General features: G+C 36.8%; 1 protein-coding gene across 6 annotated transcripts in view; it reads right to left on the reverse strand.

Annotated features, from left to right (window-relative positions):
- The window catches only part of TRDN (triadin), a 232,542-nt gene that overhangs the window by 58,681 nt on the left and 154,591 nt on the right, over window positions 1-19,270 (reverse strand). For all 6 annotated transcript variants that reach the window (XM_041423668.1, XM_041423670.1, XM_041423667.1 and 3 more), the window contains 8 exons: window positions 17,375-17,422; window positions 14,687-14,710; window positions 12,592-12,642; window positions 12,001-12,051; window positions 10,428-10,496; window positions 6,914-6,964; window positions 5,088-5,138; window positions 4,467-4,517 (listed from right to left, as the gene is read on the reverse strand). In XM_041423668.1, coding sequence (XP_041279602.1) covers window positions 4,467-4,517; window positions 5,088-5,138; window positions 6,914-6,964; window positions 10,428-10,496; window positions 12,001-12,051; window positions 12,592-12,642; window positions 14,687-14,710; window positions 17,375-17,422 — 396 coding nt within the window. The remainder of the gene's footprint in view (window positions 1-4,466; window positions 4,518-5,087; window positions 5,139-6,913; window positions 6,965-10,427; window positions 10,497-12,000; window positions 12,052-12,591; window positions 12,643-14,686; window positions 14,711-17,374; window positions 17,423-19,270) is intronic.

Consider the following 19,270-nt stretch of genomic DNA (forward strand, 5'->3'; position numbering starts at 1 on the left):
TTTTAGGAATTAAAATTTTAACTCCCTTTTCTAATTTGGTGTTCATTCACATTATTTATGTTATTTCTGTTCTTTTTTTCTTATTTTCTAACGTCTATTGAAGAATATTTACAGAGAAGTGCTGACTCAAAATGGGAGTTTTATACCTGCTGTTATGACTCAGTCTTGGTTATATATGTGTCATTATGTTCGTCCGATTTTTAAAGCTCTAGTATTTTCTTGAAGTATTTCTTACTGACAGTGTGAAGCAATGATGTTCAGTAATGGATGGGTCATTTGAACAGGCTGATATTGAGATTTTTATATACAAATCTATCTACCTTACATTTTAGTTCTCTATTAGTTCTCTGATATTAGTTCTCTGTTTTATAGTATAATTCTACATTTAACTTCTGTGAATTTGATTTTCACATTTCAGAAAGTATTTATCATAACAAAGGGGTTGCACTGAGGCCACTTCAGTTACTGCAATTTACACTGGATTTGACAGATTTCTGTAAAGTAGCAAGTGCTCATTGAAACACTGCTATTTCTCAAGGCATTTTTGGTTGGCTAGTTTAACATGAGAATGTCCTCTGAGGAAGCACCCCATTTTTTAGCTGGCTAAAAAAACAAAGTGCTCATAAAGGCGACCTCCTGCTCACACTTGGTTACAGGACAATGGCCAAAAAATTTCTGGAATACTTTTCCCCAGAGAGGTTTTTCTCAAACTGTCTGCCTGATGTATGTAACATGTCACTTATCATTGTTAAGAAAGAGAGGGTTAGTGATGTGCAGCATCCCACATGAATGCTTAAAGCCACTTTGTGCATTGGGGTTACACTCTTCCGACAAAATGTCAATGTCTTGTCATGCATATTCAGTGTCACTGACTTAGTTGTATTTGCTTTTGGAAATGTTGTACTTGTTTGAATCCCAGAAGCTAAGAAATAGCATATCTGTCACATGAAACAGAAAAAACAGAAACAACTTTTAAAAACCTGCAGCCACTGAGCTGAACTGCCTCCAAAGGAAGAATGTGTAAGATTTGCTGCGTCATGAACTTGGATGACTAGCAAATTACTGAATCCTATTGTTGACATAAAAGTGGTGTCACTATGTATGAGTATGCCACCTGACACCTTCCCGCTCAAGCTCAACTTTCCTACTCAACATTTCTGTTGCAGACCTTCGTCATGGCCTTGAAGGATCTATAGTCCTGCTCACTGGGCAGATCTAAGATACACAAGACTTAGCAGGTAGTTGGCCCAGTCGTGTGCCTGACAGAATTTAATCCAAGTATTTTAAGTTCTTATAGAGTCAGCTAGAGTCAAAGAGAAATGCTGTCTCAGGTGTGAGATATCATTTGCTCTCAGTGAGTTGTGCAAGGCATCAAGTACATCCACAGATGACAGGCAAGGTTGTATGCAATCCAGTAGGAATAACTGAAGTGGGTAGTGCTCATCTCGCTTGGGAAGCTGTAAAGGCTGTGTAAACCCAGGGCTATCAAATTCCACTAGAGTCTGATAGAGTCCACTGCTCATCCAAATACACTGCTGTAACTATAAAACCAATCAATTCTACTTCAGACTTCACCCACCCTTCTTTAAAGAACAATTATAAATGTCTCTAATGTGACCTTAAACTTCAGTACAGTTAAACTCAGCATACTTCACACTAAACATTCAAATCTTCATTCTTGTGTTTTGACAAGCAGGAAACTATAAGACTGTAAGACAACACAACAACATAGATTTTTACGTTTCTTACAGTGTTTTAATCTGTAGGTCAAAAAGTTAGACCATGTAGAAAAAATCTGCATGAAATGAAAATTCATTTCTGAACATAGCTTTTAGTTTCTACTGCAATATCATAAGAAAAATCTTGCATGTATTCTATCAGCTACTACAGGAAGAAGACTTTTTACTATAATGATAAGAGAGATAGTAGAGTTAATCACTTCTGGGTAGTAACTTTCCTTTTCAAATATACTGAGCATAAACTGCTTCGTATGAAGTCAGAGGAATTATACAGTGTTTAATTAAACATGTCCTTTCTTGAAATGATTCAGTTTTGGTGTTTGACAGGAGCTGTTATTCACCAGTAGTTTCATTGTCTGATCCAACTGAGTAAATGAAGTCCTTTTAAAATACTTATTCTTTGTATGGTTGGATAGATGTTTGACACTTCACTGAAACGAATTCATTAGCATTGCAATATAACACTTTTATAGACACGTATTCCTTTTTTGTAATTCTTGATCTTTTGAAGTAAATAGGATTTTATTATCATTATCACTTAAATAAATCAATCTTTCAACCAGAAATATTTATGAGAAGAATTAGAGAAGAAACTCAATGATAAGGTCAAGAATCAAATACTTAAGGGTCTAATTAATGTCTAACTGTTCATTAACCTAACTATGTTTCATAGACATTTGTGCAAGAACCTATCAGGAAGACCATAGGCCTTGCTTGCTTCAAGCTTAAAATAATAAACCAAGTTATATTAAACCAATAATCAATATAGAAAAATATGCCCACACTTAGAAGCCTAGAATTAAAGTTGCAAAAGACTTTTAAGATCAAGTCCAAGTGTCAGTCTAACAGCACCACCATTTTTTACTGCCAAACCATGTCCTCAAATGCCATATCCATAAATTGTTTTAATAATGGCAGGAAAGATGGCTCTACCACTTCTCTGTATGGCCTCTTTCAACACTTGCCAACTCTTATCTGTGAAGGGTTATTGCTCCCTGTTGGCTAAAGCAAACTAAATGGAACGATACAATAATATGTCCCTATTTTTCTAATGCCCAGGACCTTGAACTGACAATTCAGGTTCATCTACTTTAACTACTACAAGGAGTTTCAGACTATTTAAGCCCTAGTTAATTTTCATAGAAATATAAAATTGTTTGGGTTGGAAGGAACCTTAAAGACAACCTAGTTCCAACCCCCCTCCCATGGCAGCAGGGACATCTTTGGCTAGGCCACATAAATCAGAGCCCCATCTGACCTGGCCTTGAACAGTTCCAGGGGTGGATCCACAACTTCTCTAGGCAGCCTATTCACCAACCTCACAGTAAAAATTTCTCCCCATGTCTAATCTAAGCCTACTTTCCTTCTGTTTGAAGCCATCCCCCCTCATCCTCTCACTACATGTTCTTGGAAATAGTCTCATTCCATATTCCTTGAAGACTCCTGTCAGGTACTGTAAGGCCACAATTATGTCACAACAAAGCCTTCTCTGCTCCAGTCTGGAGAAACCCAATCTGCTCAGCTTTTCCTCATAGAGAGGTGCTCTATCCCTCTGAATATCTTGGTGGCCTCCTCTGGATTTGTTCCAACAGGTCCATGTTCCTTCTGTGCTGGAGACCCAAGAGCTGGATGCAGCACTGCAGGTGGGGTCTCACCAGAGCAGAGTAAAGAATTACCTCCTGTCACCTGCTGGACACGCTGCTTTTGATGCAGCCCAGGATACAACTGGCTCTGCAAGAGCATATTAATGGCTCATGTCCAGCCTCTCATTCACCAGCCCCCCCAAGTCCTTCTTGACAGGGCTACTATCAATATCACCTTTTTCTGGTAGCACTTAAGCCTTTAATTCGATTCAGAATGATACGACTATGCAAAGTAATAGCTGATTTCTGCTATTCTGCTATACACTAGGTGAAATAGCTGCACTTAAAAACTTGCAAATGTTGTCTCTCATAACTTTGTCAGAGAAAATATTGCCTCAATACTTCCAGTATTCCTTAGGGAAAATCTAAAGATAGGAATCAGTATTCAATTTTCTGAAATAGTTTTCAAAACTGATTGGAAGATTTTAAGATAGACTACTACATCCCCATGACTCAAATGACTGTTTTTAGCTAACAAGTAATAACTTGTTATTTTTATCCATGTTATCTATTATTTACTCATTTAACTTGAGCAACTGTTTTATAATGAAAAAGTGGATTTAATCCATATTCAAATAGGATAAAAATAAACTAGGTTTTGTTTGAATTTATTTGATATGAATAAATAAACCTGAACATAGTTGGTTAATTATAATTACAGTGCCTGGATATGCCTAGTATTTGACATGTACTGTAAAGTGTAATTGATTTTTATTTGATGGCTAGTGCTGATATTTCATAATAAGAAGAGAGGGAAAAGCGCAATCAAATAATATGTAGAAGAAGTAAAATGTAATTTGAAATTATTAATTTAAATAGGAAGAATGAGACAAAATCAAGAAAAAAGAAACAAATTCCTTTTGACTTTAGAGTCTATAAAATACCAACAGCTACAACATTGTAGAGCCTCATATGCACCCATCACTTATTCAATCAGGTAAAAAGAATGTTCAGCAGCAAAGGATGCCATTCAAGGACATTCAGGACCAAAGAAAATAGGATCTAATTTGTGACACCTTGAACAATGGATTTATTTTCTCAACTGAAATTTGGGTTAAGGTTCAGTTCAACTTGGGATTGTTACCTTTTTCCTTAGGATTAGTTGAAGCCTTAATTTCTTTTTGCTTTGAAGAATCTGAAAAAGAAATCAAACACAAAAATGAAAGAAGAAAATTAGCAACATAACTGTGTGCTCATTGGTACTGTAACAAATGTGCATAATACCAGATCAGCCAAATGCATAAAAAAGATGTGTTAAGAATTAGAATTTTCCTTTAATTCAATAAAAGGCACAAACTTCAATTGAAAGCAAACCAAAAATAATTCCCACTAAATTTGCTGGCAAAGTTTCTGCAGGTCAAACCATACACTCATTCCTGTGCAGCCTATCATTTCAGCCTGTCATGTGCATTCAGTAGCAGCTCTGTTACTAATTCACTCACAACAGACTAGCACTCCCACTGCAATATTGGCTGTGCAGGTCAGACAGCAGATAAAGAACACCACAATAAGGAGTGTTATGACTTTATTATTTCTGAATCACGTCAGACACTGCTCCTTTCAATATATCAGATCTTTTTGAATGAGAAGAATCTAGGTTTGGTCCCTTTTTGCCAACGGACTGTAATTCAAAATATATCAAAACTGCACTGAGATACCAGCAGACTACTTGTTATTTGCCAGCCACATCATTATAAGATGTTACCTTTTTCCTTTAAGGCTGTTGGAGGTTTCACATCTTTTCTTTTTCCAGTCTCTAGAAAGAAACATTTAACATTTATCACAAGTCAAGTTAGGGAAATAAGATGGCACTTGAATAAAAAGCAAGTCAAACAATTTGATATGTGGAGAGCAAAAGAGATGTGATAATTAAATAGATTTAACAGCATGGAAATAAAGAACAGGACAAAAACACAAGGTCATCCATTCATCTTTCTAGTCTTGGATATGCAAAATAATAAGCCTTCAAAATGTCATTAGTTTCTCTGAATTTTAAGGAAACTGTGGAGCCCTCTCTCAAGTAGGCAGTGAAGAATTACTTAAAAAGAAGAAAAAAATTCTACAGAGCAGTTGGCATCAATGATTTTTTCTTTTGCTGAACCTAAATAAAAATTAATCCACATTGACACAATTGAAATATGAGGAATAGTGCTCTTGAAAGCCAGAGGCTGCTGATAAAGGTGAATGGGAGTTACAAAAGGACCAGCTACTCATTCAGGACTCCAATACTCTTTTAATATTGAAGAGGCCATATGGGTATTGCCTGTGAACAGAATTTCACTTCCTGTGTATATATGGCCTTTTAAAATGACAGGCACACTGGCTATAAAAGCAGAGCAGTGCTCATCCTTCAAATGTACATGAATATATTTTATGTCAAAATTAATAGTCCAGGGACTTAATTGTATCTTTATTTTTTTTTTCTTCAGTATATGACAAAATATTAAAGGAGAAGAGGAAAAAAAACCCCTGATATTATAGTTCTCCCTTTCTAGTAACTGACAAGGCAGACTCAAGGACAAAAAAACCCCAACCAAACAAACAAATCCCCCAAAAAACCCCAAAAAATTCAGGAGTTAGCTAAGCACAAATAAAGAAAAACTATGATCTTCTTTTGGTGCCCAGGTGAGACAGAGGGACTGACAGTGGTGGCATAGAGGAGAATTCTCAGCTACAAGGGACGTCCTGGCTCGATTTCCTACAGTTTTTTACAAGGAATAATACATTCCTTGCAGAAGTGTGCCATTTTGTTCTATATCTATTCAGCAGCCATAATCCGGACTGCATCCAATATCTCCAGCTTCCAAAAAAATGGGACTTTGTTACAATCTATACGTCAGGTGTGCTGTTCCAGCCGAGGCACCAGGCACAGTACTGACAGCCTTTGCTGCTTTGTTTAAGTTTTTCAGCTGTTTTAGTATTCTCCAGAAAGAGAGTGTTCCATACACATTACACTGCAACAAACAGGCTTTGCTCCAAATAAATGCTATTGAGCAACCCATGACCCCTGTGTGAACAGTTAGCAGTGGTCTTGCAACTGAAAGGATTAGACACAGAGATAAGTGTGTCCATGTTGCCAACAAATTAAGAAAAAATTTTGTCATATCAGTCACCCTCAAACACCTGGATGTGTCAGTAGCCTCACGCAGTTTAATTCTCAGACACCCACATTCCTGAGCTGTAGCCACATGGACCAGTTTTAGTCTAGTTCCCTTCAGTAATGTTCCCACTATGGGATTTAGACAACACATTTTTGACAGACTAACATCCAAAAGTGGTATAAAACCAAATTTTAGTCTTTCCCCCAAGACATAAATTCAAATATTCACATTTAAAAGAAGCCTAGATGATTTCTAGGGATCCTACTGGGATCTGTAGAGCACAAATATTACTAAAAACAATATAATGGCTAAAATAATCTAAACAGGAACCAAGATGGGTTTGGTTTTCCACACTTCTATATACCTACTCAAGAGCTCTTTCTAGACTGAGTAACTGTTCTGATATTCAGGTCTGGATTTCTTCACTTACCTTTTTCTCTTAAGCTCTCCAGATTCTTGGGATTTTTTCCTTTCAGGGAATCTGTAGGAAGATAATTATGTTTCTGAGACTTAGAAGACAGGAATACCCTTCTACATTTAAAAGAAAACTCAAGAAATATTTAAAAACCAAGACCAAAATTGTGAACATAAAGAGATACAAACTTGACCTCTCTTTATATCCTCTCTATACACTGTGTCATATTTTTAAGGAGCAATAACATTAGTAGCAAAAGCAAGAATAGAAATTTCTTTTGGTGACTGTCTGTAGAGACCACACAGAAGAGAGAAATTCCAAAGATGAGGAAAATGCAAGCAATGACACAGGATTTGGAATTCTTTGGGTGTTATCCAAAACTTCATAAAGACAGTTTCTGCTTTCTCTGTCTGAAGAATATATCTTTACCTCAGTCCTTCAGGGAATATGAATTCAGGGTCAGCAAGCACAGGAAAAACATACACTATGTTGTGTAAACAGCTAATGTTTAAATAATTTTTTTCAAGCAACAGTCTCTTGACATCCTAGGCATATTTATCAGGGAAATTAGGAGAAAATAATTTTTTCCAAAGTGAAGAAATAATTTGATAGGCTTTTGAATGTATGCAGTTTGAGTGAAAGAAATCACAGCCTGCAGAATGTTAAACAGAGCCAGGATATCTGACAGGATATAGCACCTAAGCATATAGGAAAAAAAACCCATGCCATTTTTTCCAAATGAAAGTAAACCAAATCTTCAGTAAAACAGAAAAAGCTAAAAGAAGATACTTCAGAAAATAATTTTAACTCTGAACATCCTCCTGGCTGCCATGGTACCAGGAAGTGATCCCACTTATCCATCTGGATTTAAGTGTGAGTTGTAACAGAAAAAAAATCACTTCCAGGGTGGCTGAAGCTGTTGGAGAAACCACACTGCACAGGGATAGGTTATGAAATTAGGAGCCTGATCTTCACAGCAGCAGGTGGACTCTTCTCTAGGAGATTGAGAGAAAACTTCCAGTGTGAAGCCTGAAACCCTTTGAGGTAGCCTCTGTGTTGACTCTATGAAAAAACTTGAGGCAACAGTTCTCCGACTTGACCACTCTACTCTGGCACACTGGTGATCTCAGGGATCAGCAGCCACCCTTGCAGCCACAGCCACAAATCTTTGGCCTTGTGGGTTTTGTGCCATATGCCCATGCTGGTTTTTTGCTATCCATGTAGCAGATCTCCCTTAGATTTCCTATAATATGTAGCTCCTAAAGCAGGTTCAGCACTTTTGAGTCTTACAACTTTTGGATGCAACTCTCAGCACAGGACACGTTACATGGTGCACCAATTTCCCCATCCTCTGAACCAAGGATACTGTGACCACCAGTTCTGATTTTTTTCCAGGGAGCAGGTTTTCATTTTCAGAAGTTTAAACACATACTCACTGAGGACTTTTCAAACTTCTGCTCTCAAATGACTACTTTATTACTGGTCCCAGAAGGGAAAAAACATAAAGTTGGCTTAAAGCCAGCTTTCACCATAATGCTTTCCTCACACATTCTACTCTGGGGGTGAAGCTGGGTCAGGTTAGGATGATGGTATAAAATGATGAAGCAGCAGCAGTGTGTGATATCCTCAGGATAAAGATATAGTTCACATGCAAATGACCATGACAGATAAATGGAAATAGACAGAAATGTGAGCTGCTACTGCTCACAATATAACTACATTTCTAAGGGAAAAAAAAGTATGTTACAAGTTAAGAAAAAAAATGCCGCAGGCAAGATCTTATTTCATGTTACATTTGCTTTAAAGGAAGTGCAAGTATTGCATAGCAAATGCAAATCAGCTCATTTGTTTCTTTAATGACAGCATACTATAACATATATGGCAAGAAAGAAATACACACTACTGACTTATTTCCCCTATCACTCCGCATATAAAAATAAATAGGTTTATTATCCACGCATAGCTGACATAAGAAAATATTCAAAGACATCCCAAAATATGTCAAAAGCAAAGAAGAAGAAAAAAGAGCAATGGTTTGGAAAATAAATCATGGAACTCAGGGTGAGAAGGAATTTATGTTATCTATACAGGATAGATGTTGTCAATAACTAGTCACAATGCCGAGTTATCTTTTAGAAAAATTCAATGAAGAGTTATATATGAAATATTATGAACTTTTAGTGCCACTGTTACACAGTGAATAAACTTCTACTCTGGTTAGCTGGGTAAGATACTTACCCAAAAACCATGTGGCAAATTATAACTTAGAGTTTCAGTGGCCTCAAGTTATTTGAATATGGCTATGTCAACAGAAAATCAGTTTTTATATTCGTGAGTACAAATGGGCTTCTTTACTCTTCTTTACTGCAGGGAAGAGCTAAAAAGCTAGTTATACATTCAGACAGAGTCTTGAGATGTCCTGTATCACTAAGAAGTGGAAAATGTATTATTCCAGTGTTCTCTTTAACTACTCTCAATAAAATTAGGCTCCAAGACTGAAGACATTTTATTCACCTCATAAAATAGATAAAGTAACTTTGTAGGGTTATGATCTATAGAGTATCCCAGCAACAACTCCAAATTCAGGGATTTATTTTTCCTCTTTCTGCTTTGAATAAAAACACAAAAACTTCAGCTAATGAAAAATAGCTGAAGGATAAGGTTTAGGATAAGGTTTTTGGTCTGGACATCATCCTTGCTCGTTCTTTAGTCCATCCTTCAAAGGGAATGAGGTGTGATGATAGTTCTTTTATCGCATAAGGTGCCAGACACACATTAATCACCATGAGCATTTAACACTTCACCTAGAAGTGTTCCTTTATTTAGTCTACATGAATAGTAACAAACTCCCAAGATACATAAATAGGAAGTATATGCAGTCTTAAAAGTCCTTACTTTCCTGTGTCCTTTGATATATTTGTATTTTCCAGAAAGATCCACTTTAAGAAAAAAAATTGCAAAACACCATGTCGCAAAGAGTAAAAAGAAGTCCCTGGTGACCTTGTCAATAACATTTAGAGAGGCAAACATGAGGCTTGAAGAGGTGATGGAGAGGGGAAGGAATGGCATGCAAATAGGCTTTGATTAATTTATGAACCACAGTTTGGGCAGATATGATGACTGAAATGGGAGACAAATAATGTGAAATATATGTTTATGCAGCAGATCCACAATTCATAATGCAATAAGAAAATACACAACTAAGAAAGGCACCAAGGTTTCTAGAAGTTTCTCCCCACAGCTTTATAAGTTGTCCCTATAGTCTTTGATGCTGATATATTTTCAACTGAGCTCTACAGCTCACTAATCAGCATCCTTGTTGTTGGGCACAGGCACAGAATTTTGCCAGTTTGATGCCTGTTATGGGAAACAGTGATGGCTGCATCAGCAAGAGCTCTCAGGATCTGAGGGACAGGCTCAGCTGAGCTGGATATCAGTGCTGCTGGGGGGGTAAGGTGCCTGTGATGTCTTTTCAGAAATATTCACCAGCAAGTTTTCAGTTGTACTGACATTTAAAAAAAATTCCTACCTGCTCTTTTCTGAAGGCTGGGCGGAGAAAGTCTAGCCTCCTTTGTCACGTTTGAAGGACCTGTAATTACTAATTACTAATAACTTAGTAATTGAAGTTATTGATAAGTTAAACATGAGCATGGGAGACAAAAATCAGTGCTGTGGCCACTCTCAACAAAGGACACACTGCAGAAACTTTTTCAGTGCTGGCAAACCACTATCCATTTGCTCTAAAGAAACTCTTATCAAAGAGAAAAAAGTTTTGGATCTTCTCTCTTTCTTTCTCCTCTCCCTGCCTCCCTGTAATCCTTTGAATGGAGCAGCAGGCTGAATGCACACGCTCCATGCAGGGATAGAGGGGGCAGAGTTGTCACTCAAGTGCTTCTTTTATTTTTTCAGCACAACACCATCAGGCAGGCACAAATTATAGGCAGTCTTTGGAGAGTGCCACAGGACCCCATAGAATTTGTATATACAGTACTGGTCCAGATAACTAAGCTTGTGTAAATGGGGCATGTGTACATTAGTAGAACACACAGAGAACAATATATATGCACCATAGAATTTGCAGATTGCCATAATTTAATTAAAATTTTTGAACAAAAAAGTGAATGAACATAGATTCTAGGATTTTGAAAATATGTCTAGCAATGAATTATTCCTCCTTTGCTGTATATGTTTTTGTCATCTTTCAATTCTGCTTGAATTGATCTCTTCATTCAGTTCTTTCTTTGAAATTGCATAGAATGACTGTAACTTGAAATAGTTACAGACTAAAGTCTATATATTGCAGACCATATCTATCTATATATAGCTATAGACTTATAATAGTTATAGACTATAACTTAGAATAAATATTAACTCAACTACATATATGGTAGATCTTTTTATACCGAAGATGTCAAATAAGACTTATCCATAAGTAACTTCTTCCAAATAAAGTTATTTCTAGAAAGGAGGGAAGAAATAAGATGCGTAAAAAGCACCCAATAAAGCAAATTATTAAAGGAAATTTAACTGAGTTAACCATCTACTCTGATCAAATTGCCAAAGCAAAAAAAAAAAAAAAAAAAAAAAAAAAAAAAGAAAAAAAAAGATAAAGAATACAAGAAAGATTCAGACCAGCTCTCACGTTGTGGATGGTTGACTCGATGAAGTGGTGGGGTTTTAGCTACAACTTTTACAGAGTACAGAAAGCATGTTTCCTACTCATGTGCTCATAAACCTTATTTTCTTCCAATTTTGTTCACACATTTGTGAAATGATTCAGTTCAGAATTTCTTAACTGGCCCCTATTAAAGACTTGTCATTGTTCAGACCTTCTTTTCAAGGTACTTAACTATTACAGAAGTTTATGATATTGATTTAATTAATTTTAAGAATTCTGAATTTTAATTGTCTTAATATATTCTATTTATATTCTCCCCTGCCTTTTTAATGCTGTAGATCCTGTAGAATATTTTAACTAATTAAATTATAATTGGTTAAGATTTATAATGAGAAAGACTGATAATGATTGTTAAAAAAAATTAGCATCTTTATTCTACTTTGTGTGGTTTTAGCAACTCATATATTTTGTTATGCATTCTTACCTTTTTCTTTTAAAGAGGTAGGATTCTTCCCTTTCTTTTCTTTAGCATGGTCTGTAAAAAAAAAATTTATTAATCTTCAAGCTAGAGTGTTAAATGGTTGACATTTAATTCCACTAGCATAAGGATTGATTGAATAATTGGTGGTTTCTAACTGACATGAGATACCAACTAAATGTGTAGCACAAAATTAATTTTCATCAGTTTTAGCATTCTCACAAAGTGAAACCACAAATTTTCTTAAATTTGAAGAAAGAACAAAGATCACTCAAAACTTATTTCACTTTTCAGCTTGTAATAAATACTAAAAAGTGTTCCTAAATTCTGAGTTTAACCATCTTAATTTTTATAACTAGTGTAACCAGTGCTCTCTTTGCACTTCTAATTCAGATAATGCCAATTAGGTTCCATTGCAAATTTACTGAAATAGTATAATGGTTATAAATTCCTAATTAAATCATACTTTAAAAAATAAAATGGTAATGCATTCCAAGTTTTGGTGTGTGGTTTTTTTTTTTTGTTTGTTTTTTTTTTTTTTTTTTTTTGATGCACACAGATCTTAGAGTTATATACAAATCCATCTTGCCATGTTACCTTTAACTTTTGTGGCAGCTGGAGATTTCAATTCTTTATCTTTTCCAGGATCTGTAAAAGAATTAGTCACAACAATAAAGTGACAGCCAGAAACCACAACTGAGTGAAGCAATGAGATTTAACCAGAGGAGAGAATGAAGCATATAGATCGCGCAAGAGACTAAAACTATACATTGGAAGACATGGTTAAAAGTGGGTTATTGAAAGACTTGTACAAAATTCACCAGGTATCATTCAGACAGTTCAGTCCACAAAATGTGTTTTGTTGATTAACTATTGTAGATTTAATTATAAAATTTGCAAACTTCAGCTTAGTATGAGACAGTTTTTCAGTGCTCTTAACCAGAAAGGTCAAAACTGATGCTTTGCCAAATTTGACTCATTGGAGCTGACTGTGGCCTACTTCCCTCATCTGGGATTGACCATTCTTACTGAGCAAGGTCAAAGGTCTTCTTATTGGATCTATTCTTTTCTAAAGGGCAGATGCTGATCAAAGTGAGTGAGCAACACAGCAGTTACAAATAGGTGGGTGAAGAGTTGCTTTTATTCTGCCTACAGACAGGTAGAGAAGATGGCTAGGCCACACAAGCCTTCCTCAAGGAAGGATAGTCCCTTGAAAAAAGCTTAAGAAAAAATTTATTTCAGATAGAAAAAAGAAAAGACTTCAGTTTCAGACAAAATGTGAGATTGTCATTCTGGACTGATGAAAGGTCTCCAAAGCTTTTCACCACAAAATAAAAAAGGCAGACAAGACTGTCCCAAAACAGTCAGTTCAAAAAGATTAGAGACTTTGATTTTGACTTCCTGCATTTTAAGTAATTTAACCAGCCAGCTGCTGGTTAAACTGTTTTATACATGTCATCTGAGAAATGCTAATAGGTGTTTTCTTGAAAAACTAAAAAATACTAGGTTCTCCATCACATATGAAGCAAAAATTCCTTCTGTTGAAACAATCGTCAGCAATTCAGTGCCAGTAGATATTAAACAAAACTTAGAAGGCCTGCTTGGTTTCTACACATAGGATGAGAAGTCAAGACTCCTGATGAGGAGGAGTTTGTGTTTAGGAGATGGAGGTTGTGTTTAGTAGATAAATATGAAAATTGTATAAGCTACAGTAGGTAGTTTTAGTGGTAATTGTTTACTGCCTTAATGATACACAGTTCACAAATTGTCTCTTTTATTATAAAAGCATAGGCTGTGCCCAATGGCAATTTATCATGATATCAATAAATCTTGTTCATGGTTTAGTATTTGTCTCTGACTAAGACAAACTGAGATGCTGGGGAATCTGAATTGAAGGGACCCATAAATAATAACTTTTTATTTATGATAGAAATAGCTGTCAAGTGTAAAAACCTAATTTGCTGTTGACATTGAAAGACCTCTTCTGTTGGGACTGATGTCAAGAGATAAATTTTTCATTATTTTTCTCCTTCTACATTGTGTTTCTAAAAAGGCAATACTAGATACTACCATACAATGTAATTTTTAAAGGAGAAGACTTGAGAAAGAAATCTGCTGAACAAGGTCAAAAATGCAACTTTAGTGAAATAAAGCTGTCTCTTCTATTCCTCATTACACCTCAGATGTCTGCTTCAGAAACTACTCCTGCTCTCCTGCTTTGACCTTCACTTTTTGTGCTCACCAATTTATTATTCAGTCTCATATTTTCAAAATGAGAAAATACACAATTTATTGCAGATAACTGTAGGCATATTTGGTGGACATATTCACACATATTCATAGTCCCAATAAAAAATATTTCCAATTTTTAAATATTAAGTTAATCACAGAAGACTCTGTGAAGAGATATAAAATTCAGTGGGAAGACTGAAAAACATTTCCTTCTGTGATTGTGTGTAATGAAAAATTCCCACAAGGTTTCATGTTCAGTGCAATAGTGTCTGCAAACAAAAGTAGACAGCTGAAAACAGAGCTCCAGCCAAAATAAGCAATTTAAAGCATGACATAAAGCCTTTGCTTTCAGAAGTCCACCAGTAAGAAATTAAAGCTGTTGTACACCCCCATTATTAAGAGCACAGTTACCCAAACTCTTGTGGAAGATGTTACTTTAATAAGCAAAACTATAGCTTACTTCCTTGTTTCATCTTTGGTTTATCTGGAGAAAGAAGGGAAGGGAAACAAAAGTGAAAAGACAAAAAGAAAAGGAAATGTTAGAATTCATGTTCACGTGGGAAATTTTAAAAAATATAGTCAACTAATGAAAATGTATTTAAATGCATGTTGACCCTAATGCTTTAATATATCTTGAACCTCCACTGTGTCTTGACAGAATATGTGAATAAAGTTCATGGTTCCCACCTATTGCCTTTCATGCACGCACAAAGAGCATGAAACCCCCTAGTCTGATATGATCCTTTTTAACTGATGGCAAGTCTCCTTTCTTAGTACTATTGGACAGTACTAGGAAAAAAACCAAAAACCTTTTTATTATCTCTTTTAAATATTAATTCTCAGTAACAGGCATTAACTTCCTGGAAACCATCTGATATTTGCTCATGACATTTTTCAAATAGGTCAAAGAGTTAAAGTTAAGTGCCTTCTTGCTCATCTTCTAACAGTTAAAAATATTACCTGTAGTTTGGCTTTTCAACTAATAAAAGACCATTGAACTGGGATGTTGCTACAATCTTTCAGCCCACTTCCAGGTGTGGGGGTTTGAGGTCAAAGTTGCAATAATCACTAAAACCTTTGTTTGAAACAATGAAGTTATGTCCTGATTGCTAAGCACATCCAGCCTACAACACTCCAGATTTTTCTGCAAGTCTTCTTATACTGTTTTTTGTAGATTGCAAGTCCCAGTTTTGACCAGGACTGAATCCCTCTACTTTGAAGTGTGTTCTGATGCAAATTCTTTGAATAATATAAGTACATGGTAATATTAAAAAAAGCATCCCAAAATTGATTTTTTTGGCTTGTCTTTGGGTGATCAATATGTTGGCAGCAGCTCCATACATATAGGGTGCAGAAATGAGAAGCAGAGGGAATTGCTGTGTAAAAGTGTTTGTGCTCACTTCTGTGCACCAGAGGAACTGAGCTGCTGCCAGCACTGGGAAGTAGATGCAGAAATAGTTGTGACAGACAGTACATGTTGCTCTTATTCCTTTGACTTGGAGACACTAGATAGTGCTGGCATGGGGAGACACTGCTGCTGCTGCTACTGCTGCTGTCATGGGAAACAGTTTGCCCCCCTTTCGAGCTCCTTGGGTATCACATCCTGTGCTTTAGAAAACCCTGCTCCATGCCACCCATGTGAAACTATAGTTTGTACTGCTCAGTCTGTGCTCTTTATGGCACAGTTAAAATGTTTGGCAGATAAAATCCTAGCTACTGGTGGTACACTGTAGAAAGGATAAAATCTTACAGCAACCACACACCTCATTGCTCCATGAGACAGACAAGAGAGAGGAAGCAATGTGGATGTCTGGAGAAGCACTTGTGTGGCAATGGAAAATAATGTGAAGATACCCAGCCTAACAATGCCTGAAATCTAGGCCAAGGCCCACCTAATTATAACATTTTCCATGACAACTACCAAGCAGCTGACAGCTGCTGCAGGGTGTCTGTGCTGGCTTGAGTAATTCTGAGTAAAGCTGAAGCTGAAAAACGGAAGAAAATGAAGCTACACAATGACCAAAGTTACACAAGTAAACATGTCTTACATCTCATACTAACGTTACTGGCAAGCTCATCCTCAGGGCTCTAGCTGCCAATGTGAGCAGGAGTGAGTATAAAAATCACCTCAATCACATAAAGGAAGCCTGAGCTGATGAGCTTTGAGGATTTAGACACCCTTTTTATTACTTTGCTTCTTACCATACTAACCTAAAAAAGTATGGATTGCATTTAAAAAGTGTACAAGAAGCAAGTATGAAGATAAAATGTTGAAGGCAATAATAATAATAACAACAATAAATAATATGAATGCATATAATAGGAAAAGACATCTTTAGATGGTTTAAAGCATCAATCCTTCTCTTTTTGCATTCACTCAGTGGCTTGAGTTTTCTTTTGTCCTTGGTGTAGACCATTCCTTGGTATTCCTGCTGTCATTGGCTTGGGACAATGGATATAGACTTTGTGTCCCTCTAAACTATGTGCCTTGGTATTCCTGCTGTCATTGGCTTGGGACAATGGATATAGACTTTGTGTCACTCTAAACTATGTGCCATCCACACCTGGTTCTTGCAGTTTTTCTTTCAGTGTTCCAACTCAGACATTCCCACTCATGCCTTATCCATACCAACCCTAAGATTTTTGCAAAAAATTTCTACAAGGTCTGATCTCAAAAGCTTTTGAGATTTTCTGCCATGGACATTTGTGACTCTTCAGGGGGCTGATGTTTCATCTGGGACAAGAAGGGTAGCTCAGCTGACTTCAGAGAGCCTCTGCCCTTTTACTTCATTGCAAGTTTTACTCTGTCAGACTGAGTAGCCAAGGCTGATCCCTGTCCAGGCTACAGGGGCAGGAAGCCTCTTGCAAGATCAGTGGGACACTAAGTCCCAGCACAGAACCTTTCATCTGAAGTGGGCAGCCATCTACCTGAAGCTTTTTGTTGGGGTGGTAGTTTTGTGGGACAAAGCCAGTTTTATAATGGAAATTCCCTGTTGCTATGACAAAAGCAGCAGAACTCTGAAAAAAATACTGGCGAACTAATGGATTTAAAGGTTGCTGTCATCCAGCTCTCTGAATCTGAGATTATTGTTTCTGTGCCATTGTGTTTTAAGAGAGATAACGCCGAAGTGTTTTGTGTTCTTTTTACCTTGCACTGCTGCCTTTGTTGCTTTTGCTTCTTTTTTTTCAAGTCCGGCTGCAAATAAAAGATATGGTTTAAGGAAGATTTCTAGTCAGAGGTGTTGCTACATCAGACAAAGTTGTTCTTAAATGCTTACACATTATCTTAAGTCAAAAGATTTCAAATATTTCCAATCATGAGATTCCCCCCAATATATGAATACATAATAGATATTTCTTATCTGTCTGAAAGAAGAGTGATTCCTTTTTTAATTTTCTTTCAGAGAACAAAAAGTGGGCCTGATCAAGCAGAAGGTGTGGCTGCCCAGTGCAGGGGGCTTGGAACTAGATGGTCTTTAAGGCTCCTTCCAACCCAAACCATTACATGATTCTGTCACGTCAGGTGAAACAGGGGCTAAACTGCAGAACATATTTTGCAACATAGAAGAGAGCAAAGCAAGCAGATCTTTACCTAGCCCAGCCATTCAAGAGTTCCCCAGAAAGCATGGTTTTCTGTTTGCACCAGCAGAAAACTGCACTCTGCACCCCTGACAGAGCAAATCATTTCCTCGTATTCTCAGCTTTAAGCACGTGGTTAGGCTCAGTGAAGGTGGCAGGCCACAGATGAACTGTATGTTATGGCATCTAACTTGATCCTTCTGAATACTGAGATTTCTGTGGGCAAGCAAGAAGTGTGAACCAGGTCCCTTGTGAAGCAGGGCTGCTTAACCTTTACTGACACCAGGGGAAGCGGCTGCAGCAGCCCAGGTCAGGATGCATGGACTCATCCAATTGCTTATTCACAAGCTTGGCAAGCACAATTTGTAAATTCATTTACACATCTTGGGAGACAAAGGATATTAAGGATGAAACTATCTAAGAGGTAATGCAAGAAGGGGTACCGTTAGACCTTGCTTACATAAATATTGGAATCTTTTATAGTTTCTGACAATTTACACTGCAGGTTTGGTGACGTACAAGATTATATCTTTAGGACAACATATATATTTCTTATTCATTGAATTATTTGGGGTTAAATGCTGTAAATCTAGAAATATACATGTTTAGCTGTAAATTGCACTTCCAACGTTTCACTTCTGTGAAACCAAGCTTTTGTAGCCATAATTTATAACTATTACGCTAAATGAAATCCTTGTTTAATTTAAAAGTCGTACAGTGTTTGAGATAAAAAATGTGGCATTATGAAAATAAGCTTCATTGTCATTATTTGAAAGTAGCATAAAGAACAAACAATCAGCCTAAGTGGCAGGATGTAAAGTGGACACTGAAAATCAATTTACATCTGATGGATGTAAAATAATGTAATTAATTTACGTCTGATGGATCTACATCTGGTAGAGAATGTCTGCAGCTTCAGGGTCATTAGCACATATAACAACCTCTCAGCTTGTTATTTCACCCTGTCATTTTATTAGAACAAATCACAGTTGAAAATTAAGAGTTTAGCTTTTAGAGACAAAGTAAATTCTGAAGGTCATGTTCTGTTATCATTATTTATACTGAGAAAGTCAGGGAATTCAAGAACCTATGAAGTACCTTCATGTGTGCTCACTGCCTCCGTGCTGCCTGGACTGCAAGTCTGGCCCCAGGGGCTCCACCAGGACATCCTTTCAAGAGCAATCTGGAACTGGTGGGCATGATTGCTCATACAGATCAGCTCTCTTAATAAGCTATGGCCTGTCTGCAATGTCTGCTGGTGGGCTGGGGGTCAAAGGAATGATCTGTTCCCAGATTCTCTGAACCTGAGATTCAGTGAAAAGTCAGGTATCGATAAATGAACTGTTTCCTGTTGAGTGGGATGAACCCAGTCACAGGCATCAATTACTCCCTTGTGATGTGAGCAGGTGTTTGTGAGCAAGCTGCATGTAAACAGTGCAATATTGCACTTCTGCACCTCAGTTAC

Source organism: Onychostruthus taczanowskii, unplaced genomic scaffold (genome assembly GCF_017590055.1).
Source record: "Onychostruthus taczanowskii isolate IOZ18803 unplaced genomic scaffold, ASM1759005v1 scaffold8, whole genome shotgun sequence".
Classification (NCBI taxonomy): domain Eukaryota; kingdom Metazoa; phylum Chordata; class Aves; order Passeriformes; family Passeridae; genus Onychostruthus; species Onychostruthus taczanowskii.